The sequence below is a fragment of the Euleptes europaea genome, chromosome 2 (genome assembly GCF_029931775.1).
Source record: "Euleptes europaea isolate rEulEur1 chromosome 2, rEulEur1.hap1, whole genome shotgun sequence".
Lineage (NCBI taxonomy): Eukaryota > Metazoa > Chordata > Lepidosauria > Squamata > Sphaerodactylidae > Euleptes > Euleptes europaea.
The window spans coordinates 129,996,978-130,022,576 of NC_079313.1; the positions used below are offsets into that span (position 1 = coordinate 129,996,978).

A 25,599-nucleotide genomic window follows, 5' to 3' on the forward strand; every position below is an offset into this window, starting at 1 on the left:
AGTTAACATTCCTTCTTCTTCTTCCTATGGGATGAAGACCCTGTCAGGGAATTATCTGCCACACATTTTGACAATGAGCCACTCAGGTGAGCTACAGGAGGAGGCCAGCCCTTAAGAGACAATACCGACGTACCCCTGTGGCGTGGTGGTACATCAAGCCATGGCTCTGGCTGGTGCGGAAGCTGAAGCCCGTGTAGAAGTCTCGCAAAGAAGGCACGTTTGGCAGCGACAGAGTCAGGAAGCCGTGGCCGTGGAGTTTCACCGACCGAGCCACCTGCAATGAGACAGAATCACTGTGACACCGGGGGAAACCTGAAAAAGCAGAACCGCAAGGCGATGACAGGAACAGAATGGCGGGTAGTATATGAAGTAGAAAGTAGAATTTAGTAATATTAGTAATAGAAGGGTAGAGATACAGTAATAAACATAAGAACACTAATATCAAAGTGGCCGAAATATTGTGTTTATGTAATAGTCAAGTCCAGAGTAGCAGATGAAGAATAAAAGTGAAGTATAGATTGCAAAACAAGAATTGTACTAAGTATAAAAAATATAGTTTTTATAGTCAGCTGGGAAAGCAGAGGAAATATAGATATGGGATTTAAGTAGACCAATGATTAAATAAATACTCAGATTGACACGAGTATTAATTTAAAACGAACTCCCTGATAAGACTGTTCACATTGTATACATATGGATGACTGAGTTAGGTATGTGAGTATGTTTGTTTGTATGTTTTTGAAAAATTTAAATTAAAAATATATACATATATATAAATAAATATAAATATATAAATAAATATAACAACAAGTTATAACAAATATAACAACAAGTTTGACAACAAGTTATTTCCTATGGGATAAAGAATTTTATGAACAGATTGATGCAGTAGATATGGGAATTCTACTCAGTCCAGTAATAGCAAACTTTTACATGGAATATTTTGAAAAGACAGCATTAGAATTGGCACCTTACAAACCTACAGTCTGGTTCAGGTTCGTAGATTATACATTTACTATTTGGAGCCATGGTGAAGAAAAATTAATGGACTTTCTAAACCATCTTAATAAGATCCATCCAAACATTCAGTTTACCATGGAAAAGGAAATTGAGGGTAAACTCCCATTTCTTGATACCCTTGTCATCCGTAAAAAAAACCTTTCAGTTAGGTCACAAGGTCTACCGGAAACCAACTCACACAGATCACTACTTACACAAAAACTCCAACCACCGACCCCGACAGAAAAGAGGAATAATCAAAACATTAATGGACCGTGCAAGACGGATCTGTGAACCACAGTTTCTCAAGGAAGAAATTAATCATCTAAATCACGCACTGCTAGCAAACGGCTATTCCAGAAATGAAATCAGAAGGGCCATTAAACCAAACAAAAATCAGAAAACTCAGGAAAAACAGTCTCCCATAGGAAAGGTATTCTTGCCATTTATTAAAGGAGTCACTGATAGGATGGAGAAACTTTTGAAAAACATAACCTACAAACAGTGTTTAAACCCACCAAGAAAATACAACAGATGCTACGATCAGCAAAAGACAAAAGAGACCCCCTCACCTCTGCAGGAGTATATCGTATACCCTGCAGTTGTGGACAAGTTTACATCGGGACCACAAAACACAGCATACAAACAAGGATAAAAGAACATGAAAGATACTGCAGACTTGGCCAACCTGAGAAATCAGCAGTGGCTGAACATGGACTGACACAAACAGGACACAGGGTCTTATTCCAAAACACTGAAAGACTGGACAATTCTACCAACTATTTTGTCAGATTACACGGAGAAGCCATTGAAATTCATAAACATCAGCACAACTTTAACAGAAGAGAGTTTAAGAATGAATAAGGCTTGGCTTCCTGTCCTGAAAACCTCCAGACTAACAAAGACTACAATCCACAATAGCCATGCAATTAGCTTTGGATTCACACATTAACAGATCACTTCAGGATACAATGGTTCCATATTAACATACCACACCCTCATTAGCACATTATCTTGATACTTACAGGACAATGATTAGCACATTACCTTGGATACTTTGTGCAGGACAATGATTCAGCTCAAACCCTACCCCTTTCTGACTATAGATTACTCTTCCTACACACTTGACACTGAGCGACACTGTCCTTCAGTGTTACTCCTCTGAAGATGCCTGCCACAGCTGCTGGCGAAACGTCAGGAAAGAAAATACCAAGACCATGGTCACATAGCCCGGATAACCTACAAGAACCAATGCTCCAAGACTGATAGGGGGAAAAAATCACTACTGGTTATATGCCATGTTATGCCAGCCTAGTTGATCATAAAGCTAATCTTTCCCCCGTGCCCCAGGGGACTAGCGTTCAGTCTTCATGATGCCTTTGAGTTGTGGGGGGGGGGGGGAACAACAACTACCATTCAGCATGGAAGGATAATAAGAAATAAGGAAGGTGGTGTCTGATCATGGTGCTTTTTGATAAGGGACCTCCCCCCACCTACCCCCAGGTTCTTTGCTTAAGCTCTTCTCCTGCAGGCCGCCCAGGCCTGTTCTTCCCCATCTGCTCACAAGCCATCCCGCCCTTCCACGGACAACATGGGGCTGTATGTGCAGCTGGCAACGTCCCAACGCCTCCGTGGTCACCAGAAGGGCTGCATGACCTTCCCTGGTGGCAACGGGCCACATATTCAGTAAGAAGCCCAGGTACCACAGAAGGGGAGCTTGTGAGAGGTGGGGAAGGATTCAGGTGAAGGAGTCAGTGGGACCTAACTGATGTGTTCGGCCCTGGCAGCTGCCCCACCTCAGGGTATCCTTCCGCTGGCCCTGCTCTACTCCATACAGGGTATCCTTTTTCCCCTGCCACAGCCCAGCTGCAGCACAGAAAACAGAGAGAAGTTCGGCAATAACAAGCACCATGCTAATTCGCCTGCATAGTTTGCTAGCCAACCGCTGGGAAACAGATGGCTGCACCAGATGGACCTCTGGACTGATCCGGCAAGAACAACTCTCATGTTCAGCATGAGGACAGAGCTCGTGTATTTCTGCTTACCAGGAGGTCCGAGGTACACCCGTAACTCACTCCCGTGGTGTTCATGCGCTTTAAATCCACGTATTTGCCGTGAGCCTTCAGGCCTTTCATACAGCCCCTGATGGAGCCACCTTTGGGGAATTGCTTCTTCAAGCTGAAAGAGAACAGACACCATCCTGAAAACTGGTTGAGGAATGGACAGGAATTGGGCTCCTTAGAGCAGGGGTGTCAAGCTTATGGCCTACGGGCCAGATTCGGCCCCTTGAGAGCTCTTATCTGCCTCCTCCCCCCAGTCCCGATCTGGGCTGGCGAGCCCACTGCAGGCTTGTCAGCCAAGGCAGCCACCACTTCCCGCGATCTTGGCTGGTGAGGCATGGCCCAGCCCAGCCCAACCGAGTGACATTTATGTCATATCTGGCACTCATAACAAATGAATTCAACACCCCTGCTTTAGAGCTTCAGTGAGCGTCAGTAAGGAACACATGAACACATGAAGCTGCCTTATTCTGAATCAGACCCTTGGTCCATCAAAGTCAGTATTGTCTACTCAGAGTGGCAGCGGCTCTCCAGGGTCTCAGGCAGAGGTCATTCACATCACCTACTTGCATGGTCCCTTTAACTGGAGATGCCAGGGATTGAACCTGGGACCTTCTGCATGCCAAGCAGATGCTCTACCACTGAGCCACGGCCCCTCCCCAAAGGAGGAGGAGAGGAGGCCAAGTGGGGAAAGCTCGAGACCCTGAATCCTCAAACGTTATGACTCAGACAGAGAAATGATACTTGCTCATGAGCCAGCAGGCATATTCCATCTAAAATCTATGCAAAATGCTTAGCTTGTTTGCTGAAGTGCTGCATAAATAATGAATAATGCCGCCATGGCTGCCATTACTCAGGACGGAATTCTCAAAATGGCCCAGTGCCCAGAGGCCATTTGCGATGGGCGTCAATAGCAGCAGCTCAGGGTTACGTGGGGCTTCAAAAGAACTCCCCTCCTGAACACGTACAGCAAACCACATATCCGCACCTTAATGCACTGTGAGGCCAAGAAACAAACAGGGATGTTTGGCACCTGGGAATATGCACAAGTGCACAGAGGGAACTATAATCTTGTTTCGGGAGACGACTGGAAAAGAGGTCTTACCTCTTGGGCAAAATGGATATGGGTACGCCACCCAGGTAATAGGAAGTGGCGTTTTGCAGCGTGTTTTCGTGCTCCAGCGTGAAGACAGTGGATTGTTCCAGGCGCACCAGAATCAGATCCTTGTTGGCACGTTTGTAGAGGATAATATGGATCTGGAATCAGACAGAAAAAAGAACAACAACACAATCAGGGACCCTTACTATCCTCAAAGGAGATGTCAGACTACGGTGGCCATTGGGATGGAAACATTATTGTCAAACAGGCCCTTCCAAGCCCAGCGGATGGGAAGAATACTGGTCTACGTACTTGCACCCAACAACGTCCCCAAGAGGTCTTCTGTTAAATTTTTTGAAATTTACCAAGAAAGTGATCCTTAAGAAGGTACAAAAGCTTCATCGCTTTCTGACGACCTGAACTCTGAGAGGCCCTTCAACCATCTCAGAAGGCTGACACGGGCTCCCTTTCCCAGACATTTCCCCATCAGTGAAGGGAATACAACTCCACATCAGGGCCCTGGAGACCAAGCCCTATGAAGAAAGGCTGAGGGAGTTGGGAATGTTTAGTCTGGAGAAGAGGTTGAGGGGGAACATGATTGCTCTCTTTAAGTATTTGAAGGGCTGTACTTAGAGGAGGGCAGGGAGCTGTTCCTGTTGGAAGCAGAGGATAGGACTTGCAATAATGGGTTTAAATTGTGGGTGGAAGGTACCAGTTGGATATTAGGAAAAATATTTTTATAGTACGAGTTGTTCAACAGTGGAATCAGCTACCTAGGGAGGCGGTGAGCTCCCCCTCACTGGCAGCCTTTAAGCAGAGGCTGGACAAACACTTGTCAAGGATGCTCTAGGCTGATCCCGCATTGAGCAGGGGTTTGGACTAGATGGCCTGTATGGCCCCTTCCAACTCTTATGATTCTATCTGTGATGCCTGGCATCTCATGGATCAGAGATTCCCTGTCACACACGAACACATGAAGTTGCCTTATACTGAATCAGACCCTTGGCCCATCAAAGTCAGTACTGTCTAGTCAGACCGGCAGCGGATCTCCAGGGTCTCAGGCAGAGGTCTTTCACATCACCTACTTACCCAGCGTGGTATAATGGTTAAGAGCGGTCGTTTGAAGCAATGGACTCTGGTCTGAACCAGAGCTGATTTCCCACTCCTCCACATGAGCGGCGGACTCTAATCTGGAGAACTGGATTTGTTTCCCCCACTCCTACACATGAAGCCAGCTGGGTGACCTTGGGCTAGTCACTCTCTCTCAGCTCCACCTACCTCACAGGGTGTCTGTTGTGGGGAGGGGAAGGGAAGGTGATTGTAAGCCGGTTTGATTCTTCCTTAAGTGGTAGAGAAAGTCGGCATATAAAAACCAACTCTTCTTCTTCTAGTCTCTTTTACTGGAGATGCTGGCGATTGAACCAGGGACCTTCTGCATGCTGAGCAGATGCTCTACCAGTGAGCCACAGTCCCTCCCGTCAAAGTCATCCACTCCCTTCCACTGTCATTACCGCTTTATTCGTGTTGCTGCTGATGGTGAGAGTGTCAGGATCCTTGAAGGGTGGGGCCATCTGCAGCTCTCCGGTGAAGTCATAGTACAGCACCAGCTTTCCTTCCTGGACAGCCAAGCACAGCATCTGGCCCTGGGGGAAGAAAAACAAACACAAACGAGGGCCCGTTGTCAGCTCATTGATCCTGGATACTGACTTCCTTCCATGCAAGGCAACCTATCTGCCCTGGGCCTTGGAAGAGAAGAAAGAGGGGAACGAACCGCAAAGCAGTCCAGAAGTTACAGTGCGGTCTTTTCTTCCAGCCCTTGGAGCAAAATCAATAAACTCAAGGAAGGTCGCCTTAGAGAGCCAGCATGGTGTAGTGGTTAAGAGCGGTGGTTTGCAGCGGTGGACACTGATCTGGAAAACCAGGTTTGATTCCCCAACTCCTCCACATGAGCAGCAGAGGCTAATCTGGTGAACAGGGTTTGTTTCCCCACTCCTACACATGAAGCCAGCTGGGTGACCTTGGGCTAGTCATGATCTCTCAGCCCCACCTACCTCACAGGGTGTCTGTTGTGGAGCGGAAGGGAAGGTGATTGTAAGCCCGTTTGAGTCTCCCTTAAGTGGTAGAGAAAGTCAGCATATAAAAACCAACTCTTCTTCGAGTATTCCCCCTGATCTAATTTGGAAAATGTATAACCCGGTATTTTATATTGAGATTAGTCTCGCTGTGAAAACTCCGTTTTTGCAAGGTTGCCTCCGTTTTATCTGGCAGATAGCCGCAAATAAATTATTGATTTATTTAAATAAACAAAAACGTTGCCGTCTGCTTGCACGTTCTCTGGGCAAGAGAAACTTCGTCGTTCACACGACAAAGTGACTCCGCTCGAATCTCAGCCCATGACCCTTTCTGGCACTGTAAGAACCGACAGAGTTCTGCTGGGCACGTCTGGCCCAGTGTCTTGTTTCCAACAGTGACTGGCCAGATGTGTCCAGGAAATTCGCAGGCAGGTTGAGAGCCAACAGCCCTCTGGTGTGCCCTCACAGCAGCTGACATTTAGAAAATACGCTGCTTCTAAACATTGGGGAGGGGAGTTTATATTCATTCAGACACTGACAGAATTATACTTTAAATATTCATTACTCGTGTGTCCCCGGCATGGGGAGGCGGGTTGGCCTTCCTTCTTGCCAGTGATGGTAATCAACAAACAGGCTTTAAGCCTTCTTTAGAGAACAGACAAGGGATGAAAAACGGAAACCCACACCCCAAGCTTGGCATTGTAAAGTGCGCATGTTGGATCTCAGCATGATCACAACATTAAACTTTCGAAAACAATCCTGTGATCCAAATCCAGCATGGTGTAGTAGTTAAGAGCGGTGGAGTCTGATCTGGAGAACCAGGTTTGATTTCCCACTCCTCCACATGAGCGGAGGCGGCTAATCTGGTGAGCTGGATTTGTTTCCCCACTCCTCCACATGAAGCCAGCTGGGTGACCTTGGGCTAGTCACTCTCAGCCCCACCTGCCTCACAGGGTGTTTGTTGTGGGGAGAGGAAGGGAAGGAGATTGTAAACCAGTTTGATTCTCCCTTAAGTGGTAGAGAAAGTTGGCATATAAAAACCACCAACACCTCCTCCTCCTTCCTCTTCTTCTTATTGAATCCAGCATTATCTAATGCCTGGGGTTTTAATCCTAGTCTCCCTCCCTCAAAGAGGACAAAATAAAGCCCTGTGGTAAATCGGCCACAGAGCTAGGCCCCAGCCAAGGCACCTATTAATACTGGCATTTGCATTTATTTCTATCTTGCTTTTCTCCCCAGTGGGGACTAAGAACATCATTCTCCCCTCCTCCGTTTTCACACAGCAACCCTGTGAAGTAGGGCAGGCAGAGAGTTTGTGATAAGCCCAGGGTCACTCAGCGAGCTTCAATGGTAGAAGTAGAGAACCAGTGTGGTGTAGTGGTTAAGAGTGGTGGGCTCTAATCTGGAAAACCGGGTTCAATTCTCCACTCCTCCACATGAGCGGCGAACATGAAGCCAGCTGGGTGACCTTGGGCTAGTCACAGTTCTCTCCGAGCTCTCTCAGCCCCACCTACCTCACAAGGTGTCTGTTGTGGGGAGTGGAAGGGAAGAAGATTGTAAACTGGTTTGATTCTCCTTAAAAAGATAGAGGAAGTCGGCATATCAAAACCAACTCTTCTTCTTCTTCTTCGACCTCAGGTCTCCCAGGATCTTAATCCAACACTCAATCCACTATGCCCGCCAGAGCTCTATTTGTTGATTCGGCAGCTTCTTCCTGTGGTCCGTGTCACACACATGAAGCTGCCTTATACTGAATCAGACCCATGGTCCATCAAAGTCAGTACTGTCTATTCAGACCGGCAGCGGCTCTCCAGGGTCTCAGGCAGAGGTCTTTCACATCACCTATTTGCCTAATCTCTTTAACTGGAGATGCTGGGGATTGAACCTGGGACCTTCTGCATGCCGAGCAGATGCCCTGCCACCGAGCCACAGCCCCTCCCCTCCCCACTCTAGTTCCAGCTTTTTTTCAAAAACTATATCCACATCAGCCACCCTCCGGCTATCTCCACCACCGCTCATGACAAGAAAGGGACTTATCTATGGACACTTCTTTGTTTCCACCTTACCCCTGGCCTCAGCAAAAGAACAGCCAGAGGTCACGAGTCAGTGCAAGGCTTGCCTGGTATTTCAGGTAGAAAAGGATCCCGTTGTAGGACACCAGTCGAATCTCTTGCTCAAAACGCTTGACTGAGCTAATCTGACTCTCAAACACAATCTCTGCATAACCCGTGCCATCAAAATAGGAACCGTCGGTCAGCCAGGGATCACCTGCTGATTTCGACCTAACAGAAAGGAAAAGTAGATGAAGGTAACATGTCTGCCCAAACCCTCTTTTTTAGGTCTTTAAAATGCTACAAATCTGGGTTTTTTTAAGTGCTTGGCCTCCCTGCTGGGAAAGGATAGTATGAGAACAACCCTAAGCAAGTCTACTCAGAAGCAAGTCCAATTTTATTCCGTATGGCTTACTAACAGGGAAGTGTTCTTAGAGCTGCAGCCCGTATCGCCTATCCATCGTGATCTACGTCTTTAGGATCTTAGGAATCACTGCTATGGCTTTGAACGAGGCCTTCCAGAACGGGATTCCTCTGGCCCCTGGCCCTGCCAAGCCTACCACCTCCACCACTTGTGCTGTAAGTGCCAACCCGCTCTTCTCTAGGGGTCTAAGCCACCCATGGAAAAACTGATAAACGAACACCTGATCTTTGAGCTGACCTTGTGCAGGGCCTCTCGGCTGTTGTGTCCAGGTAGAAGGTGCGCTGGAAGTTGTACAGGCTCATGACTTCTTCATTGAGGGAATCCATCTCTATACAGCCCCGGTAGTTAGGATAGCGCAGGGGTGGAGGAGGCTGCAGAGAAAAGAAGCACCCAGATTTGGGATTGCAGTAGGGTTCTTTGGCAAGGCTCCTGAACTCTAGGGCCAGCCTGTTTCCCGCTCCAGTCGCCTAATCCAGGCCGACTCTGCTGCTTCAGTCGGCTCCTTCCAATCCAGTTAAATTGTGGAACTCCCTGCCCCAGGATGTGGTGATGGTTGCTAACTTGGAAGGCTTTAAGAGGAGAGTGGACATGTTCATGGAGGAGAGGGCTATCCATGGCCAGTAGTCCAAATGGATACTAGTCGTGATGCATACCTATTCTTTTTAGGATCAGAGGAACATGCCTATTATATTAGGTGCTGTGGAACACAGGCAGGACAATGCCGCTGCAGTTGTCTTGTTTGTGGGCTTCCTTGAGGCATCTGGTTGACCACTGTGTGAACAGACTGCTGGACTTGATGGGCCTTGGTCTGATCCAGCATGGCCTTTCTTATGTTCTTATGTTAACGTTGGCTGCACATGCTCCCTGCTGGTATGACTTCCTCTCTGTACTTTGCACCCATCAGCCCTGCTCCCCAGCAAACCTCCCAGATCCAACCTTGATCTTGGCCTGACATCAGTGCGTATGCTGACCAAGAACCTGGTACCAGATACAGTCAATGGCACCCAGGAAAACGTTGGCTCAGGGGATAGGAAGTCTCGGGATTTTGTATAACGCCTTCCATGCGCGCTGAATTATTAGCTTCACAAAGAAGCTCCCAAGGAAGACATCTACCTAATGAAGGGGGAGGCTTCATATCATCCATTCATTATGCGTTAAGAGTTTGAGCGACATCATGCGTTAGATTGGGATTCAATCCATGATCCTTGAACCTGTTATTGATGAACCACAACTCAGGGAAGTTAACCATATAGTCAAGGATCATGGGTTGAATCCCATTTAGAAATTAAGAATATAAGAAAAGCCATGCTGGATCAGACCAAGGCCCGTCAAGTCCAGCAGTCTGTTCACACAGTGGCCAACCAGGCACCTCTAGGAAGCCCACAAACAAGACGACTGCAGCGGCATTATCCTGCCTGTGATCCACAGCACCTAATATAATAGGCATGCCCCTCTGATACTAGAGAGAATAGGTGTGCATCACGACTAGTACTCATTTTGACTAGTAGCCATGGATAGCCCTCTCCTCCACGAACATGTCCACTCTCCTCTTAAAGCTTTCCAAGTTGGCAGCCATCACCACATCCTGGGGCAGGGAGTTCCACAATTCAATGATGCGTTGTGTGACGAAATTCTTCCTTTTGTCTGTTTTGAATCTCTCACCCACCAGCTTCATCAGATGACCCCGTGTTCTAATATTATCGTAGGAACATACAAAAATTTTCACATGTGAAGCTTCCCTTGGTTCTACAAAGACTACAGTCAACAATAGCCATGCAGATTAGCTTTGGATTGCACACATTAACAGATCACTTCAGGATACAATGGTTCCATATTAACATACCACACCCTCATAAGCACATTATCTTGATACTTACAGGACAATGGTTAGCACATTACCTTTGTTACTTTTTGCAGGACAATGATTCAGCTCAAACCCAACCCCTTTCTGACTATATTTTACTCTTCCTACACCCTTGACACTGAGAGACACTGTCCTTCAGTGTTACTCCTCTGAAGATGCCTGCCACAGCTGCTGGCGAAACGTCAGGAAAGAAAATACCAAGACCACGGTTACACAGCCCGGATAACCTACAAGAACCAATGAACTCTGACCGTGAAAGCCTTCGACAATATTTTGAAGCTTCCCTTGTTTATACTGCGGAAAGTGAAGGGGCGGGAAACTGGACTAGCCCTGAGCTTTGCCCAGCCAGCCAGCCATCCCATCTCATCTTGTCTCACCGTGAAGCTGGAGGGATAGCCGCCCACGTACAAGACCACGTTGTGGGGCCTGAAGTTGAATAGCCCGAGCTTTCCTTTGGCCACGCTGTCCCCTTTGGTTTCGTGCAAGGTTTGCCTCTCCATCGTCACCGACATGTGCCCGTACTGCAAAATTCTGCAAGCACAGAAGAGCAAGGATAGATTGCACAATGAGAGACAGACAGAGAGATAACTCTTTTCAGGAGACATGACGGGGGAAATCAAGGTCAAAAGGGAAGAGCATAAAGTCCCAAATTTCAGAGCGACGTCTGTTGTTCTGCCATATACAAAATAATTGGCCCGAGTGTTCTCTTCCAGCAAAGAGCCCCAGGCTTTCAAAAAGGACTTGCTGTGTGTTTATTAACAAATGCATGAGCCTTGGAAAGGTAACAGTATATAAGAGGCACTCGGCAAATTCCCAGAAGAGCAGAGGAAAAAAGACAACGCAACCCCAAACCCAGCAGAACAAAAAACAGAATCATCGTACAAACAACATTAATACTCAAATAGTTATATAAGCCCACTGCATTTGGCCCAAAGGGAGGGAAAAAACACAAATTGCTATTCCTTCTGTAATTCGGAGGTTCTTGTTGCCCACCAGGCAGAGCTTAATGGCATGAGCTTAGAAGACATTTCATCTATGGTATATGGCAGCAAAGGGCTTTGATCATTCTCTCGATACCAAAGTTAGTGTCATCACAGGGGCCCTATTTCTCTCTTGCTCATGGCCAGATAGTTTTGGGTAGTTGTTCCAAGCTCAGAGTAAGTCAAACAACGTCTTTGCCTTGAGGGGCTGTGGCTCAACGGTAGAGCATCTGCTTGGCATGCAGAAGGTCCCAGGTTCAATCCCCGGTATCTCCAGTTAAAGGGACTAGGCAAGTAGGCGATGTGAAAGACCTCAGCCTGAGATCCTGGAGAGCCGCTGCTGGTCTGAGCAGACAATACTGACTTTGATGTACCAAGGGTCTGATTCAGAATAAGGCAGCTTCATGTGTTCAGCTTCATGTGTAATGTAATGGAAAGATCTTCATTCTTCTTCTTTATGAATGTCGTTGCAGTGGTCATGGCCTGGAGGTTCGAATGTGAACCAGGAAGTCCTGGGGACAAAACTTATAAGGCTGGTCCCTCAGTCCCTCCAGGACCTCCCCCAACATGTTATGGGGATAATAATACCCACCCAGAGTAGTTGTTGTACCCTGCCATGATAAAGCATGTGAAATGCTTTGTGAAGTACTCCTTACACATTTATTTAGTATGAGCAAGATCCTGGGGAAAGGAAGGTAGTGTGGCATAGCCTGATCTTGTCAGATCTTGGAAGCTAAGCAGGGCTGGCCCTGGTTAGTATTTGGATGGGAGACCATCAAGGATACCAGGGTTGCTACTCAGAGGCAGGCACTTCTATTAGTCTCTTACCTTGAAAACCCTATATAGGGTCGCCATAAGTGGGCTGCGACTTGACGACACTTTACACACACACACACACACACTGTCACAAGCTTGAGCAATGGTTAGTCTGAACATATGGTTTTCCTATGAATCTATAAGAGTAATAGCATATAGAATGAGGCTTCTCTGCAACAGAAATAAAGTGGGGTAAATGATGTTGGCATTAAGTCACAGTTCACAAGTGCAAGGTCACCATCTGTTATGCTGCTTGGAGACTAGGTTTAAATCAGTGTATGGCAGAATTATTTCTTCTTTACTTAGCTGCTATCTGAGAGGCTAAACTTCCAGGCTGAAAATGACCTTGTTGTTAGTGTTGAGAAAAGCACCTCGGATAAGTGTCAGGAAAAGCACCTCGGATGCTGACATCATTTTAGACTCAACCATCAAGCATTACTTATCTTAACCTTGTAGCCGTACAAGTTTATTTATCTTAAAACATCTTTAGCCAGCATGAACTTTACCCCACTTTATTTCTGTTGCAGAGAAGCCTCATTCTATATGCTATTACTCTTATAGATTCATAGGAAAACCATATGTTCAGACTAACCATTGCTCAAGCCTGTGACAACACACACACACACACAATCCTGGGCGATATTTACAACACTAAACAGGAGCCAGATATTGGGGCAAAATCACAGCTGGTTCAAGCAAACAAGCAGGGTTTTTTTTTTTACAGGACTGCTTCCCCACCCACCCTGTGTTTCGAAATCAAAACACAGCCTGCAACAGTTACTGCTAACTGGCATCGAAGAGCTGCGCCTGACCAGTTCACTGCTACCAGTTTCTCAAGTAATTCAGTGGGGCCGAGAGCCAGTGTGGTGTAATAGTTAAGAGCAGTGGTTTGGAGAGGTGGACTCTGATCTGGAGTACCGGGTTGGATTCCCCGCTCCTCCACATGAGCAGCGGAGACTAATCTGGTGAACTGGATTTGTTTCCCCACTCCTACATATGAAGCCAGCTGGGTGACCTTGGGCTAGTCACAGCTCTCTTAGAGCTCTCTCAGCCCCACCTACCTTACAGGGTGTCTGTTGTGGGCAGGGAAAGTGATTGTGAGCCGGTTTGATTCTTCCTTAAGTGGTAGAGAAGGGAACCTTGGGTACTTACCGTGAAGGTCCTTTCTTCTCTGAGGTAAGGAGAGCATCTTGCAAGGACGGGTGATTCCCTTCCGGTTCCTAGGGACAGGCAGGATGTAAATAAACAAACTTCCGGTTTCCGGTCCGGAATCGCCCCCACTCTCAGTTTCGATACTTCTCGAGCTAGTGGATTAGTAAGAAGAAAGAAGGCTCGCCGTGTTATGACGGCGTTCATTAAGAAATGGAAGTGTACTGGAGACAATAAACTTGAACACTTTATTTAACCATTTAGTAACATGGTGGGGTTCGTCTGGGACCCCTTTTTTAAAGGCTAACATAGCGGTAACTTGACTGAAGTACAGTCAGTGAGATCCTCATTGGTGATCTTGTCACTTCCTGATCATATTCTTGTGTCAGTACGAGAGTGCTCCATCTTCGCCCGGGTGGGCCCAAGATGCTCTCCTTACCTCAGAGAAGAAAGGACCTTCACGGTAAGTACCCAAGGTTCCCTTCTCTCTCTGAGGGGGAGAGCATCTTGCAAGGACGGGATGTCCAAGAGCCTGGCATCTTCAGGGTGGGTTAATGTTCATCGACTACGTGCTGGAGCACTCTGCGTCCGAATGCTGCGTCTGCCGAAGCGTAGGCGTTGAGGCGGTAGTGTCTCACGAAGGTTGATATGGAGGACCACGTGGCCGCCTTACATATTTCTTCGACTGAGGCCTGCTTGTCGAAGGCTGCCGAGGTGGCCGCGCTCCGAATGGAATGTGCCGTGATGCCCTGTGGGGCAGGTACGCCGGCGGCTCTGTAGGCCTCTATGATGCAGGAACGCAGTGTGCGACTGATGGATGGCCGGGAGTGCCGCTTGCCTTTGCTGGCTCCTGACACGGAAATGAACAGAAAGTCTGTTTTCCTAATTGGAGCCGTTCGCTCCAGGTATATCCGGAGGGTGCGAACCATGTCTAGGGTATGCCATTCCTTCTCCCTGTCATGATTTGGTTGTGGACAGAAGCATGGTAGGTGGATCTCCTGCTGTCTGTGGAAGGTAGATCCCACTTTAGGAATAAAGGTGGGGTCGGTTCTGAGAACCACCTTGTCATGGTGAAAGATGCACAGTCCCTCCCTCATCGAGAGGGCTCCCAGCTCAGAGACCCTACGCGCTGATGTGACTGCTGTGAGGAATAATGTCTTGAGTCGAAGGTATCTTAGGGTCACCGCCGCCAACGGTTCGAATGGAGGGCCTGTCAAGGCTGACAAGACGACGTGGAGTCGCCAGGATGGAAAGCGGTGCAAGACTAGTGAGACGTCTGAGCGACCCCCTTGAGGAAGGATTTGACGTGAGGATGCGTCGTGGTGGTATGTCCCTCCAGGTATGGATGGATCGTGGCGATAGCAGCCAGTTGTCTACGCAAGGTAGACGACTTGAGGCCTTGTTGTACTCCGTCCTGCAGGAAACGCAGCAGTTGTGCCGTGGTCGGTTTCATGGGGTCTTCCTTCTTGCGTCGGCACCATCTGACGAAGGTCTTCCAGGATGCATTGTAAATTCTCCGGGTGGAGGGCCGTCTTGCTTCCAGCATGGTGTTGACGATGTTGCCCTGGTAGCCATGGCTCAAAAGCTGCTGCCTTTCAATAGCCATGCGGTCAATTTCAGCCATTCTGGGTCCGGGTGTCGTACCGGTCCCTGTTGTAGCATGTCCTGTGATGTGGGCAGCCGCCAGGGCTCCTGCAGGGACAGCTCCCTCAGAGTGGAATACCATGGTCTGCGCGGCCAATCCGGTGCTATAAACAGGACCGTCGCTCTTTCCTGCTGAATCTTCCTCAGCGTCTTGGGGATGATGGGAAGAGGTGGAAAGGCGTAGAGGAAGTCCCAAGGCCAGGGGGAGAGCAGGGCATCCACCTGCTCTGCTTCTCTGTGGGCATACCGGGTGTAGAAGCGAGGGGTTTTGTGGTTCGTCGGCGAGGCAAAAAGGTCCACTGCTGGCATACCGTAACGTTGCACTAAAAGGTGAAACACCCGGTCGTTTAACGACCACTCGCCCTCGTCCAGCGTCTGGCGACTGAGCCAATCCGCCTGAGAGTTTAGTTTGCCCTGAATATGTTCCGCTCTGATCGACAGAAGGTTCTTCTCTGCCCAAGAGAGAATCCGGGTCGACTCCCCTTGCAGTGAGGAGGACCTGGATCCTCCCTGCTTGTTCAGATGGGCTTTGGCGGAGATGTTGTCCATCCGCACCAGAACATGGCGGCCTGCAATACTTGGTTGAAACCGTAGGAGTGCTCTGTAGACTGCCCGCATTTCCAGGCGGTTGATGTGCATGGTCTTCTCCCGGGGCGACCATGTGCCTTGGGCCACCTGATGGTCTAGGGTCGCCCCCCATCCCTCGAGACTGGCGTCCGTGAAGATCTGGATCAGGGAGTCGATGATGTAGGGTTGTCCCTGTTGCAGGGTCGATGTGTGGGACCACCAGAGGAGGCTCAGTTTGGTGGCTGCCGGCAGGGTTAGGCGAATGTTCTTCTTTTGGAGGATTTGAGGTTGGAACGGTTTGAGAAACCATTGTAGAGGTCGCGCGTGGAATCTGGCCCACGTGATCGTGCCGATGCAGGAGACCATCAGCCCCTGAAGCTGAACCAGGACTGATAGACCCACTGACCTTGATCCCTGCACGTGTTTGACGAGGCGAGCTAGCTTGGTGGCCTTGTCCTTTGGCAGGGTCAGGGTGTTGGTTTTGGTGTTGATCCATACGCCAAGGTGCTGTATCCTCTGTGAAGGGGATATGTTGCTTTTGGCTCTGTTGATGAGGAAGCCGTGTTCGCTTAGTACCTGGAGAACTCTGGCAGTGTGACGATTGGCGGTGTCCGCTGTAGGCGCGCAGATCAGGATGTCGTCCAGATACAGATGGACGTGTATCCCTTCTCTCCTCAATAGTGCAATCAGGGTGACGAGGACCTTGGAGAACACTCGAGGGGCTGGGGATAGACCAAAGGGGAGTGCTCTGAATTGGAAGTGGAGGTTCCCGAAGGCGAAGCGAAGGAAGCGGCGGTGGTCCGTGTGTATGGGGATGTGCAGGTATGCTTCTGTCAGGTCTATCGACGACAGGAACATCCCTGGTCGTAGCGCTTCCACGATGGATCTCAGGGTTTCCATGCGGAAGTGTTTGGCTCGCACAAACTCGTTCACAAACTGTAAGTCCAGTATGGCCCTCCAGTCCCCGTTCTTTTTGGGAACTGTAAAAAAGACAGAGTAGACCCCTGAGAATCTCTCTGCAGTTGGCACGTGCTCGATGGCCCGTATTTGCAGAAGGTGTTGGATGGCCGTCGTCGTCCTGGTGCGTTTCTCGCGCTTGTGTGGAGTGGGAATGAAGCGGTCCTGTGGCGGGTGAATAAACTCTATTCGATAGCCGTGTTGAATGACTTCGCGCACCCACCGATCTGGCAGCGCCCGCTCCCATTGGTGAATGTAGAGTTTTAGTCGTCCTCCCACCGGTGCCGAGTCGCCGTCATTGCTTCTTGGGTTTGAAGTTGTTGCTCGGTTTACCTGGTCTCTGCCCGTGGAACTGGTTCGGTCTGCCGTAGCGCTGGCCCCCTCTATACTCCCCTCTTGCGCCGGACCACGTTGAGCGCCTTGGGTCTGCTCTAGGCTTCGTGATTGCATGGTAGGGACGAAAGGAAGATGAGGGACGGAAGTCCTTCCTGAGGCTCCCGGGCATGGCCTTCTTTCTGTCCTTAGTCTCCACTAGGATGTCCTCTAGTCTGTCTCCGAAGAGCTTGCCGCCTTGGAAGGGGTAGGCCAACAACATGGACTTGGCTCCTTGATCCACTTGCCAGGCTCGAAGCCAAAGGGCTCTTCTGGTCACGGCGTTGGTCCCCATGGCCCTAGCTGAAAGGGTCATAGAGTCCAGAGTGGCGTCCGCCAAGAAGTAGACCGCCTTCATCAGTCTACTGAGGCCTTCGTTCGCCTTTCGTTCCTCTGTGGGAATGAGGGTGGCCAATTTCCTTGCCCACACTATAGCTGCCCTAGCAAAGAAGGTTGCAGTCGCCGAGGCTTGGACAGACGTGGCTAGTGCCTCATGGGTTCTGCGCGAGGCCTGGTCTGCCTTCCTGTCCAAGGGGTCTCTTAGGGAGCCCATACCGTCCCCTGAGATGATTCCTGGTGACTGCAGTGCCGCTACTGGACCCTCCACCAGGGGCGTCTGAAGGAGTTCCATGGTGTGTGGTGCCAAGGTGTACAGTTTGGCGATATTGCGGGGAAGAGGTCTATTACTCAGGGGCTTTTCCCATTCTACTTTAAGACGGTGCTCAAAGTATTCTGGAAAGGGCACCACCTTGGATGAGGATTGTGTGCGGGGAAAAAACTCTTTGGGTCCCCTTGGCCTGCCCTTCCCCTTCTCTCCCTCTGCTGCTCTTCTACGGGCTCGCCCTCCCCCTCAGAGGAGGAGAATTCGCCTTCCTCTCTCTCTCCTTCCTCTGAATCGTATTGGGAAGAGGGGGGGGGATACCTCGCCCTGCATTGAGACGTCTGCAGCAGCGTTCTGCCGTCCCACCCTGGCAGAGGAGGGCTTAAGACTCCCCGCAGAGGTGCTGGTGCCTTCTTCTCCTCCCCCCATCCTGGTTAGGAACTGGGGGGGTTGAGTGTCCCATGGTCCCCCTTTGGCCGGGTATGACTGAGCAGTCTGCAAGCCCCCTTGGGCTGCTGGCTGCAAAAAGGGAAATTCTTCCCTGAGGACTTGCCGCATGAGGGCGATGAGCTCGCCTTGGGGGCCCCCGGTGGGATGCCCTCCCGGTGTCCCGGAGTACTGGGGGGGTTGCTGGCTGGGAGGGGGTTGGGTCTCACCCATTTGGAGCGGTGCAGGTCCGCTGAGGTCCCGTGCGGCGGCGGCCCTCTCCTGGGAGTTCTCGTTGCTCCCTGGATCTGGCGCTGCGGGGGGGGGCGTCTCAGCGTTTCCTCTTCTCGCCGCCCGCCTGGGAGCCGGCTGGGTCGGAGGCGTCAGACTTCTTCTTTGTCTTCTGGTCCTTCTTGCGCCCGTCGTCCGGCTGCTTCCTCTTGCCGGGGGCCGAGGAAGAAGCCTGGCGCTCCTGCCGCTCCGCGTTGCCACCCTTGCGGCTGCCGGAGGGCTCAATTGGCGGCGGGGGTGGAGGCGCGGGGACCAGTCCCTCCATAAGTTCCCCCCGCGCCAGGAAATCATCGGGCGCGTTCGCCATGCGCCGGGTCATCCGCCAGCTGACCGGCGCTGGAACTGGTCCCGCTGCCTGCCGGTCAGTCTGCTGGGACCGCGTGTCCAAGATGGCGGTTGGTCGCTGTTGGTGGGCTGCGGAGCAACCCGAGATGCTGCCTTCCCACAGCGAGGCAGGAAGAAAAACTGAGAGTGGGGGCGATTCCGGACCGGAAACCGGAAGTTTGTTTATTTACATCCTGCCTGTCCCTAGGAACTGGAAGGGAATCACCCGTCCTTGCAAGATGCTCTCCCCCTCAGAGAGAGAAAGTCGGCATATAAAAACCAACTCTTCTTCTTCTAAAGTGTTAGTCTTCATGCCGAAAGCATTTGCCACAGGCATAGATAGCTTTAAAAAGGAATTAGTCAAATTCATGGAAGATAAGTCTATCAATGGCTACTAGGCATGGTGGCTAAAGGGAACGTCTACATCCAGAGACAGTTAACCTCTGAATCCCAGTGCCAGGAGGCAACACCAAGGGAAGGCCTTGGCCTCTATGCTCCCTTTGTCTGGCCCTTCATGGCAACTGGTTGGCTACTGTGTGAGACAGGATGCTGGACTAGTTGGGCCCCTGGCCTGATCCAGCAGGAATCTTCTTATGACACCGGTGTTAACAACTAAGAAGGGAGAGGAGAAGAAGTGACCTATGAGCTCCTGCAGTGTATTGTAAAGATGCCTGCCTGCCAGGGTTGGAGAAGCGCCAGAGCTAGCAAAAGTTATGCAGGTTTAGCAACATCTCCCCGACGGAGGATTACCAACTTTCAGCCTGGTCTATGTTTCCCTTTGGCAGCTGTTACCAGGTAACTGAAATCAGCAATTACCAGGTGATGTTATTTAGCTCCATGCCATGACAAGCTGCAGCTGCCCATTTTCACTCATTAAACCTCTATTAAAGGGGGCATGACTTTCTTTTTTTCTTTCCAGCTGGCAACCTTACCCTGACAAGGGGTCAGGCTGGCTCCCCCTACATCCAAAGCCACGCTGACTTGGAACGCTCCCATTCCACCTGCCTCCCATTCTTTCCCCCACCTTTTGCCTACTGTACCTGTTGATGCTGACCGCTGCAAACTGCTCCCCGATTTCTTCGTCGACAGTTAAATGTGTCGGCTCCTCCTCTCCCAACTTATAGATGCACTGCACCTTGTCATCTTTTAGGATGATGCCCATGTAGTCACCGGTGGCCTGGATGGACAGAGAGTGAGTACGAATCACCAGACTTGCTTTTGAGAGCTTGGCTGCTTTAAACTGATGGGGGATTACACAGCCCACTCGGGTTTGGAGCTGGCAAAGCCCATAGAATCATAGAGTTGGAAGGGACCACCAGGGTCATCTAGTCCAACCCCCTGCACAATGCAGGAAATTCACAACTGCCTCCCCACCACATCCCCAGTGACCCCTACTCTGTGCCCAGAGGATGCCCGCTCCCCAAATCCTCCAGGATCCCTGGCCAATCTGGCCTGGAGGAAAATTGCTTCCTGACCCCAAACTGGCAAGCAGCATTTCCCTGGGCATGTAAGAAAGGGCCACGAGCAAACACTAGCACAACCCTTCCTATCCTCCCAATCATGATCTGCCGCAACCTTTTTTGCTCCATTCCCCCCTTTCACCATTGTTCAGAATATAATTCCTCCCTTCCCAAGATAGTCTAACAGTTAGTAAAAACAAACTACAATTTTACAGATAGTGCATAATCTAAGGACATCACACTTTGCTGAATAGTGGTCCCAATTTCCCCCTGGAACCCTAAAATCCCCCCCCGGGGGGGGGGGATTTCCCACTTGTTCAGAACCCATGGCCTAAGTTCACACAATCAGCATTGCGGACAGATGGCCATTTAGCCTCCGCTTAAGCACCTCCAAAGAAGGAGATCCCACCACATCTCCCTGAACCTGGCCATCTTCTGGGAATGGAGTAGGGGGTCACTGGGTGTGTGTGTGTGGGGGGGAAGGTAGTTGTGAATTTCCTGCATTGTGCAGGGGGTTGGACTAGATGACCCCTGGTGGTCCCTTCCAACTTTATGATTCTATGAAGTCACCAGGACCAGAGCTCTGAGATTAGACTTCTCCACCTTCTCCCTGAACCATTTCATGACGGGAAGAAAAGATAAAGCATGCTTACATCCTTGTGTCCTAGGTAAAACACAAAGCGCCTTTGGTCGTCTCCATTCTGACGCCTCTGTCTCAGCTGGGCCTCCGGGTTCTGTATGTAGAATTTGAGGGATGTGTAGGCAGACAAATCCTGGAGGTTGCTGGGGGTCCGGACCTGCACACCTGAAGTGCCGTTGAATTTCATCGGGACTTTGATCTAGAAGAGACCAAACCAACAGAGGGAGATGCGTCACCATCGGCTCTTTTCTACACATGTTTCAGCTATGGGGTGGTTACAGTGTCGGATTAGGACTGGTGAGACCCAGGTTCAAATCTCCAGTACACCATGACCTTGGGCCACTCTCTCTTGGCCTAACCTACCTTGAAAGGTTGGCGTGAGGATAAGAGGGGAGGAAAGGTGAATCTTGGGCACTGTGCCCCCAGCTCCTTGAAGAAAGGGCAGGGTTAAAAGGGTGACAGGTTGATGAACAGTGTTTGAGGCAGAAGTGGTAAAATGTAGGGGTGTTCATTCGGTAAAGCCGAACTGAAAAAAAGTCCCCCCCCCCAAATGGTGGTTTAAGCCGTAGCCAGCAATCCTGATCCCAAAAAAGATGAAAGAATTTGGCTTTTTTCCAGGACCGTTTTGGTATCTCCAGCAATAACTGTAGAAAGCAAAGAGAACCCTTTAAAAGGGGGGGGGGAAACCCACTCCAATCAGCATATTCACACCCGATTACAGGGCTTTAAAATTTAACCGGGTTTGATTCCTCATTCCTCCACATGAGCGGCGGACTCTAATCTGGTGAACCAGATTGGTTTCCCCACTCCTACACATAAGGCCAGCTGGGTGACCTTGGGCTAGTCACAGCTCTCTCAGCCCCACCTACCTCACAGGGTGTCTGTTGTTGGGAGGGGAAGGTGATTGTAAGCCGGTTTGATTCTTCCTTAAGCGTTAGAGAAACTCGGTATATAAAAACCAACTCTTCTTTTTCTTTCCTCTGTGGTTTCCAATGGAGGACGGATGGGAATTTGGGAAATCCCGAAAATGTTTGCCTCCAATATACTCGGATCTGAATTTCCCCAGATTTTTTATTTGCACATCCAACAGGATTCATGTGCCGAAACTATTTCCGTCCAATCTCCCCTTAAAAATCTTCACCACGCTGGCGCTGCACAACATCCTTGGGAAAAACGGGGCCTAGCCTCATCGGGAAGTTCTTCCTGATTGGTCACTGTAAACTTTTTGCTGCAAGTTGAACCCTTCCCTGGCCTTATAAACCCAGTGTTCACTCATTTCTTGTGAGTTCTTAAATATCTGGGTAGGAGTTAAGTAGCCACTGATCCTGGGCTGTAGCCGATCAGTCATGCTGCCTGTGCTACAAACAAACCCCTTAGCACAGCTGCTGTCTATCTTCTCCTCAGGATTCATTCTGGGGATGAGGAACATGAGAGACTTTTCGGTGCTATGGTTGCAGAGAACGTTGCACACTGAACACATGAAACTGCTTTATATGGAGTCAGATCCTCGGTCCATCAAGGTCAGTGGTGTCTACTGAGACTGGCAGCGGCTCTCCAGGGTCTCCGGCACAGGTTTTTCGGGTGAAGAAGAAGAGTTGTTTTTTAAATGCTGACTTTCTCTACCTTTTAAGGGGAACCAAACCGGCTTGCAATCTCGTTCCCTTCCTCTCCCCACAACAGACACCTTGGGAGGTAGGTGGGGCTGAGAGAGTTCGTAGAGAACTGTGCCTAGCCCAAGGTCACCCACCAGGCTTCATGTGGAGGAGTGGGGAAACAAACCCAGCTCTTCAGATTAGAGTCTGCTGCTCATGTGGAGGAGTGGGGAATCAAACCCAGTTCTCCAGATTAGAGTCCACCACTCTTAACCACTGCACCACGCTGGCTCTCAGGTTTGAGAGTCATGGTTTGATTCCCCACTCCTCCACATGAAGCCTGCTGCGTGACCCTGGGCTAGTCGCAGTTCTCTCTGAATTCTCTCAGCCCCACCTACCTCACAAGGGAAGGGGACTGTAAGCCACTTTGAGACTCCTTAAAGGCAGAGAAAAGTGAGGCATAAAAACCAACTCTTCTTCTTCCTCTTCTTTCACATCATCTCCTTCCTGATCCTTTAACTGGAGACGCTGGGGATTGAACCTGGGACCTTCTGCAAGCCAAGCAGGTGTTCTGCCGCTGAGGTTTGGCCCCTCCCCTTAAGTTAAGGCATGTAGCTCTCCCACATCCATACCTTGCTGACAGCATTCCGGGCCAAGGATATCAGCTTGCGCACCCGCAGGATATTGTCCGAAACGGTCGCATTGTGGCTCTTCCTGTTCTCCAGATTGCTCAGCTTGCCCAGGAGCAGGGGGATGGCGCTTTCCAGGCTTGACACTGACAGGCAGAAATCCATCAGAGAGAAAGAGGAGCCCAAGAAACAAGGAAGGTAAGTACAACAAAATACATGATAGGTTGCGTAACGAGCCAGTGTGGCATGGTGGTTAAAGTGTCGAACTAGGATCTGAGAAACCCAAGTTCAAATCCCCATTCTGCCATGGAAACTTGTGCTGGGCAACCTTGGGCCAGTCAGACACTCTCAGCCTAGCCTACCTCACAGGGTTGTTGTGGGGATAAAAAAGGAGGAGCCAAGAATGTAAGTTGCATTGGACTTCCATGGGAGAAAAAGAGGGTATAAATGAAGTAAATAAATAAATGAGATTTTAAAAATGGACTAGGTGAATACCTGAAAAATAGTATATAAATAATTATGATTGAAGATGCTGAAAGGTTCTGTCACCACACTTCAAGGATCCTTCTTGCCTTAGGGAAGTCAGTGTGGTATAGCCCGATCTCATCAGATCTCAGAAGCTAAGCAGAATCAGTACAGCTTAGAGAGTTATAAGTCATTCCTTCCCACTTTAAGCTATATTCAGAAACCAAAATGCAGAAATTGTGTTCTTACATCGGCTATTAAAATTTCCTCCAGTCCATTACGTAAAAGAGGACACAGACTCAGCCGTGGCCACTCGCTGGTGTTTTGCCCATAAAGGGCAGATACGACCAGACGCAACACTGCAAATTGTTGCAAGCCTTGTTATTGTCACGATCGCACAATTTCCATTTGGTGTTTCTGTCAAACAGAATCCCTGCTGGATGAGCAACTTGTTGGCAAGAGGCAACGGCAGAGAAATTGCCGATTTCACTCTCCACTGCAAAGTCAAACTCAAATTAATATCCGCCCTGACAATCAGATAGAGCGACTCTACAGCAATTGACATATAATGAAATCAACAGGGCATAGAAAGAGTCTCAAGCTGTTTATAGACTGGGAAAGGTGTGCAGAAGCTGATTAATTCCCTAACAAACCTATTCAGAAGGGCCAGAAGGCAAAGAAGACAGCGGTTAATCCCTTTTTTGAGTTTAACGCCCCGTCACAAACAATAATCAAACACAGACAGATGAATAAAAATATTGCTGGTTTATAATTGTTCAGGGGGAAAAATGTACAGTAGGTAGGAAATTAAAGAAGTCTAACAGGCCATTTCACCCTGACCTGGGTAGCCCAGGTCAGATCTCAGAAGCTAAGGAGGGCTGGCCCTGGTTTGTACTTGAATGGGAGACCACCAGTGAAGCCCAGAGTCACTCTGCAGAGGCAGACAACGGCAAACCACCTCTGCTTGTCTCTTGCCTTGAAAACCCTATGGGGTCGCTATAAGTCGGATGCGACTTGATAGTACTTTCCACCACCAACAGGCAATTCATAGAAAAATAATAACAGAAGAGTTGGTTTTTATACCCTGGCTTTCAATTGCCTTCCCTTCCTCTTCCCACAACAGACACCCTGTGAGGTAGGTGGGGCTGAGAGAGCTCTAACAGAGCTGTAACTTGCCCAAGGTCACCCAGATGGCTTCGTGTGTAGGAGCGGGGAAACCAACCCAGTTCACCAGATTAGCCTCCGCCGCTCATGTGGAGGCGGGGGGAATCAATCAAAGCCGGTTCTCCAGAGTCCACCGCTCTAAACCACAGCTCTTAACCACTACACCACGCTGGCTCTCACCACTAAAAATGTATACAGCTTGCTTTTCTAGTCTTTGGAATCCCTATATTTGAGAAAGAAGTTGTACCAATGGTCCTTCTATCAAGCAGGGATCATCTTTAACCACAACTGCTCTTCTCAAGGTCAGCCCCCCTCATGGATGTGACATACCAGTGTTCTTGGCATCTTGAACTGCCTGGTTTAAGTCTTCATTCTTCAAGTCTCCGTATTGCTCTTTCCACCTGTCCAGATCCTTTTTCATGCTGCTCAACCTCCCTTCCATTTTGGCCACGGTCTCGTTGGCCTTGGCGGCGACATCCTTGGCATTCTGGATCGCCTCGGTGGTGCCCTCTTGAAAAGGGAAGAAGCCAACTTGTAAGCAAAACAAAAAAAGAAAAGAAAACCATGCACGGCAGACTACCAAAAGCAGGATGAAAGAAGCAAGGCTCTCAAATGAGTACCTGTGAACATCCCCCCAAATTGTCCCAGATTCATTCCAAGTCGAGAAGAGTGAATAAAATACATTAACACATGGAACAGGACCTGGGTTGGTTACCGTGAAGGTTCCTTCTACTCTAAGGTAAGGAGGGTATCTTGGAGACAGATGGTCTTTCCAGTGCTAAAGCAGGCAGGAACTGATTAAATTTTCCATTTCCTGCTTCCTGCCTGGAATAGCCCTCTGACTCCAGCAATCTTGGGCTGCATCAACAGAAGTATAGTGTCCAGATCACGTGAAATGATGGTATCGCTTTACTCTGCTCTGGTTAGACCTCACCTAGAGGATTGTGTTCAGT

The 25,599-nt window shown here is 49.4% G+C and overlaps 1 protein-coding gene across 1 annotated transcript in view; it reads right to left on the bottom strand.

The window, feature by feature from the left end:
• Window positions 1-25,599, bottom strand: part of LAMA5 (laminin subunit alpha 5) — a 261,360-nt gene that overhangs the window by 14,735 nt on the left and 221,026 nt on the right. The window contains 11 exon segments of the mRNA XM_056844902.1: window positions 134-274; window positions 3,045-3,177; window positions 4,165-4,316; window positions 5,670-5,801; window positions 8,350-8,512; window positions 8,943-9,076; window positions 10,947-11,100; window positions 19,737-19,873; window positions 20,810-20,995; window positions 23,021-23,163; window positions 24,977-25,177. Coding sequence (XP_056700880.1) covers window positions 134-274; window positions 3,045-3,177; window positions 4,165-4,316; window positions 5,670-5,801; window positions 8,350-8,512; window positions 8,943-9,076; window positions 10,947-11,100; window positions 19,737-19,873; window positions 20,810-20,995; window positions 23,021-23,163; window positions 24,977-25,177 — 1,676 coding nt within the window.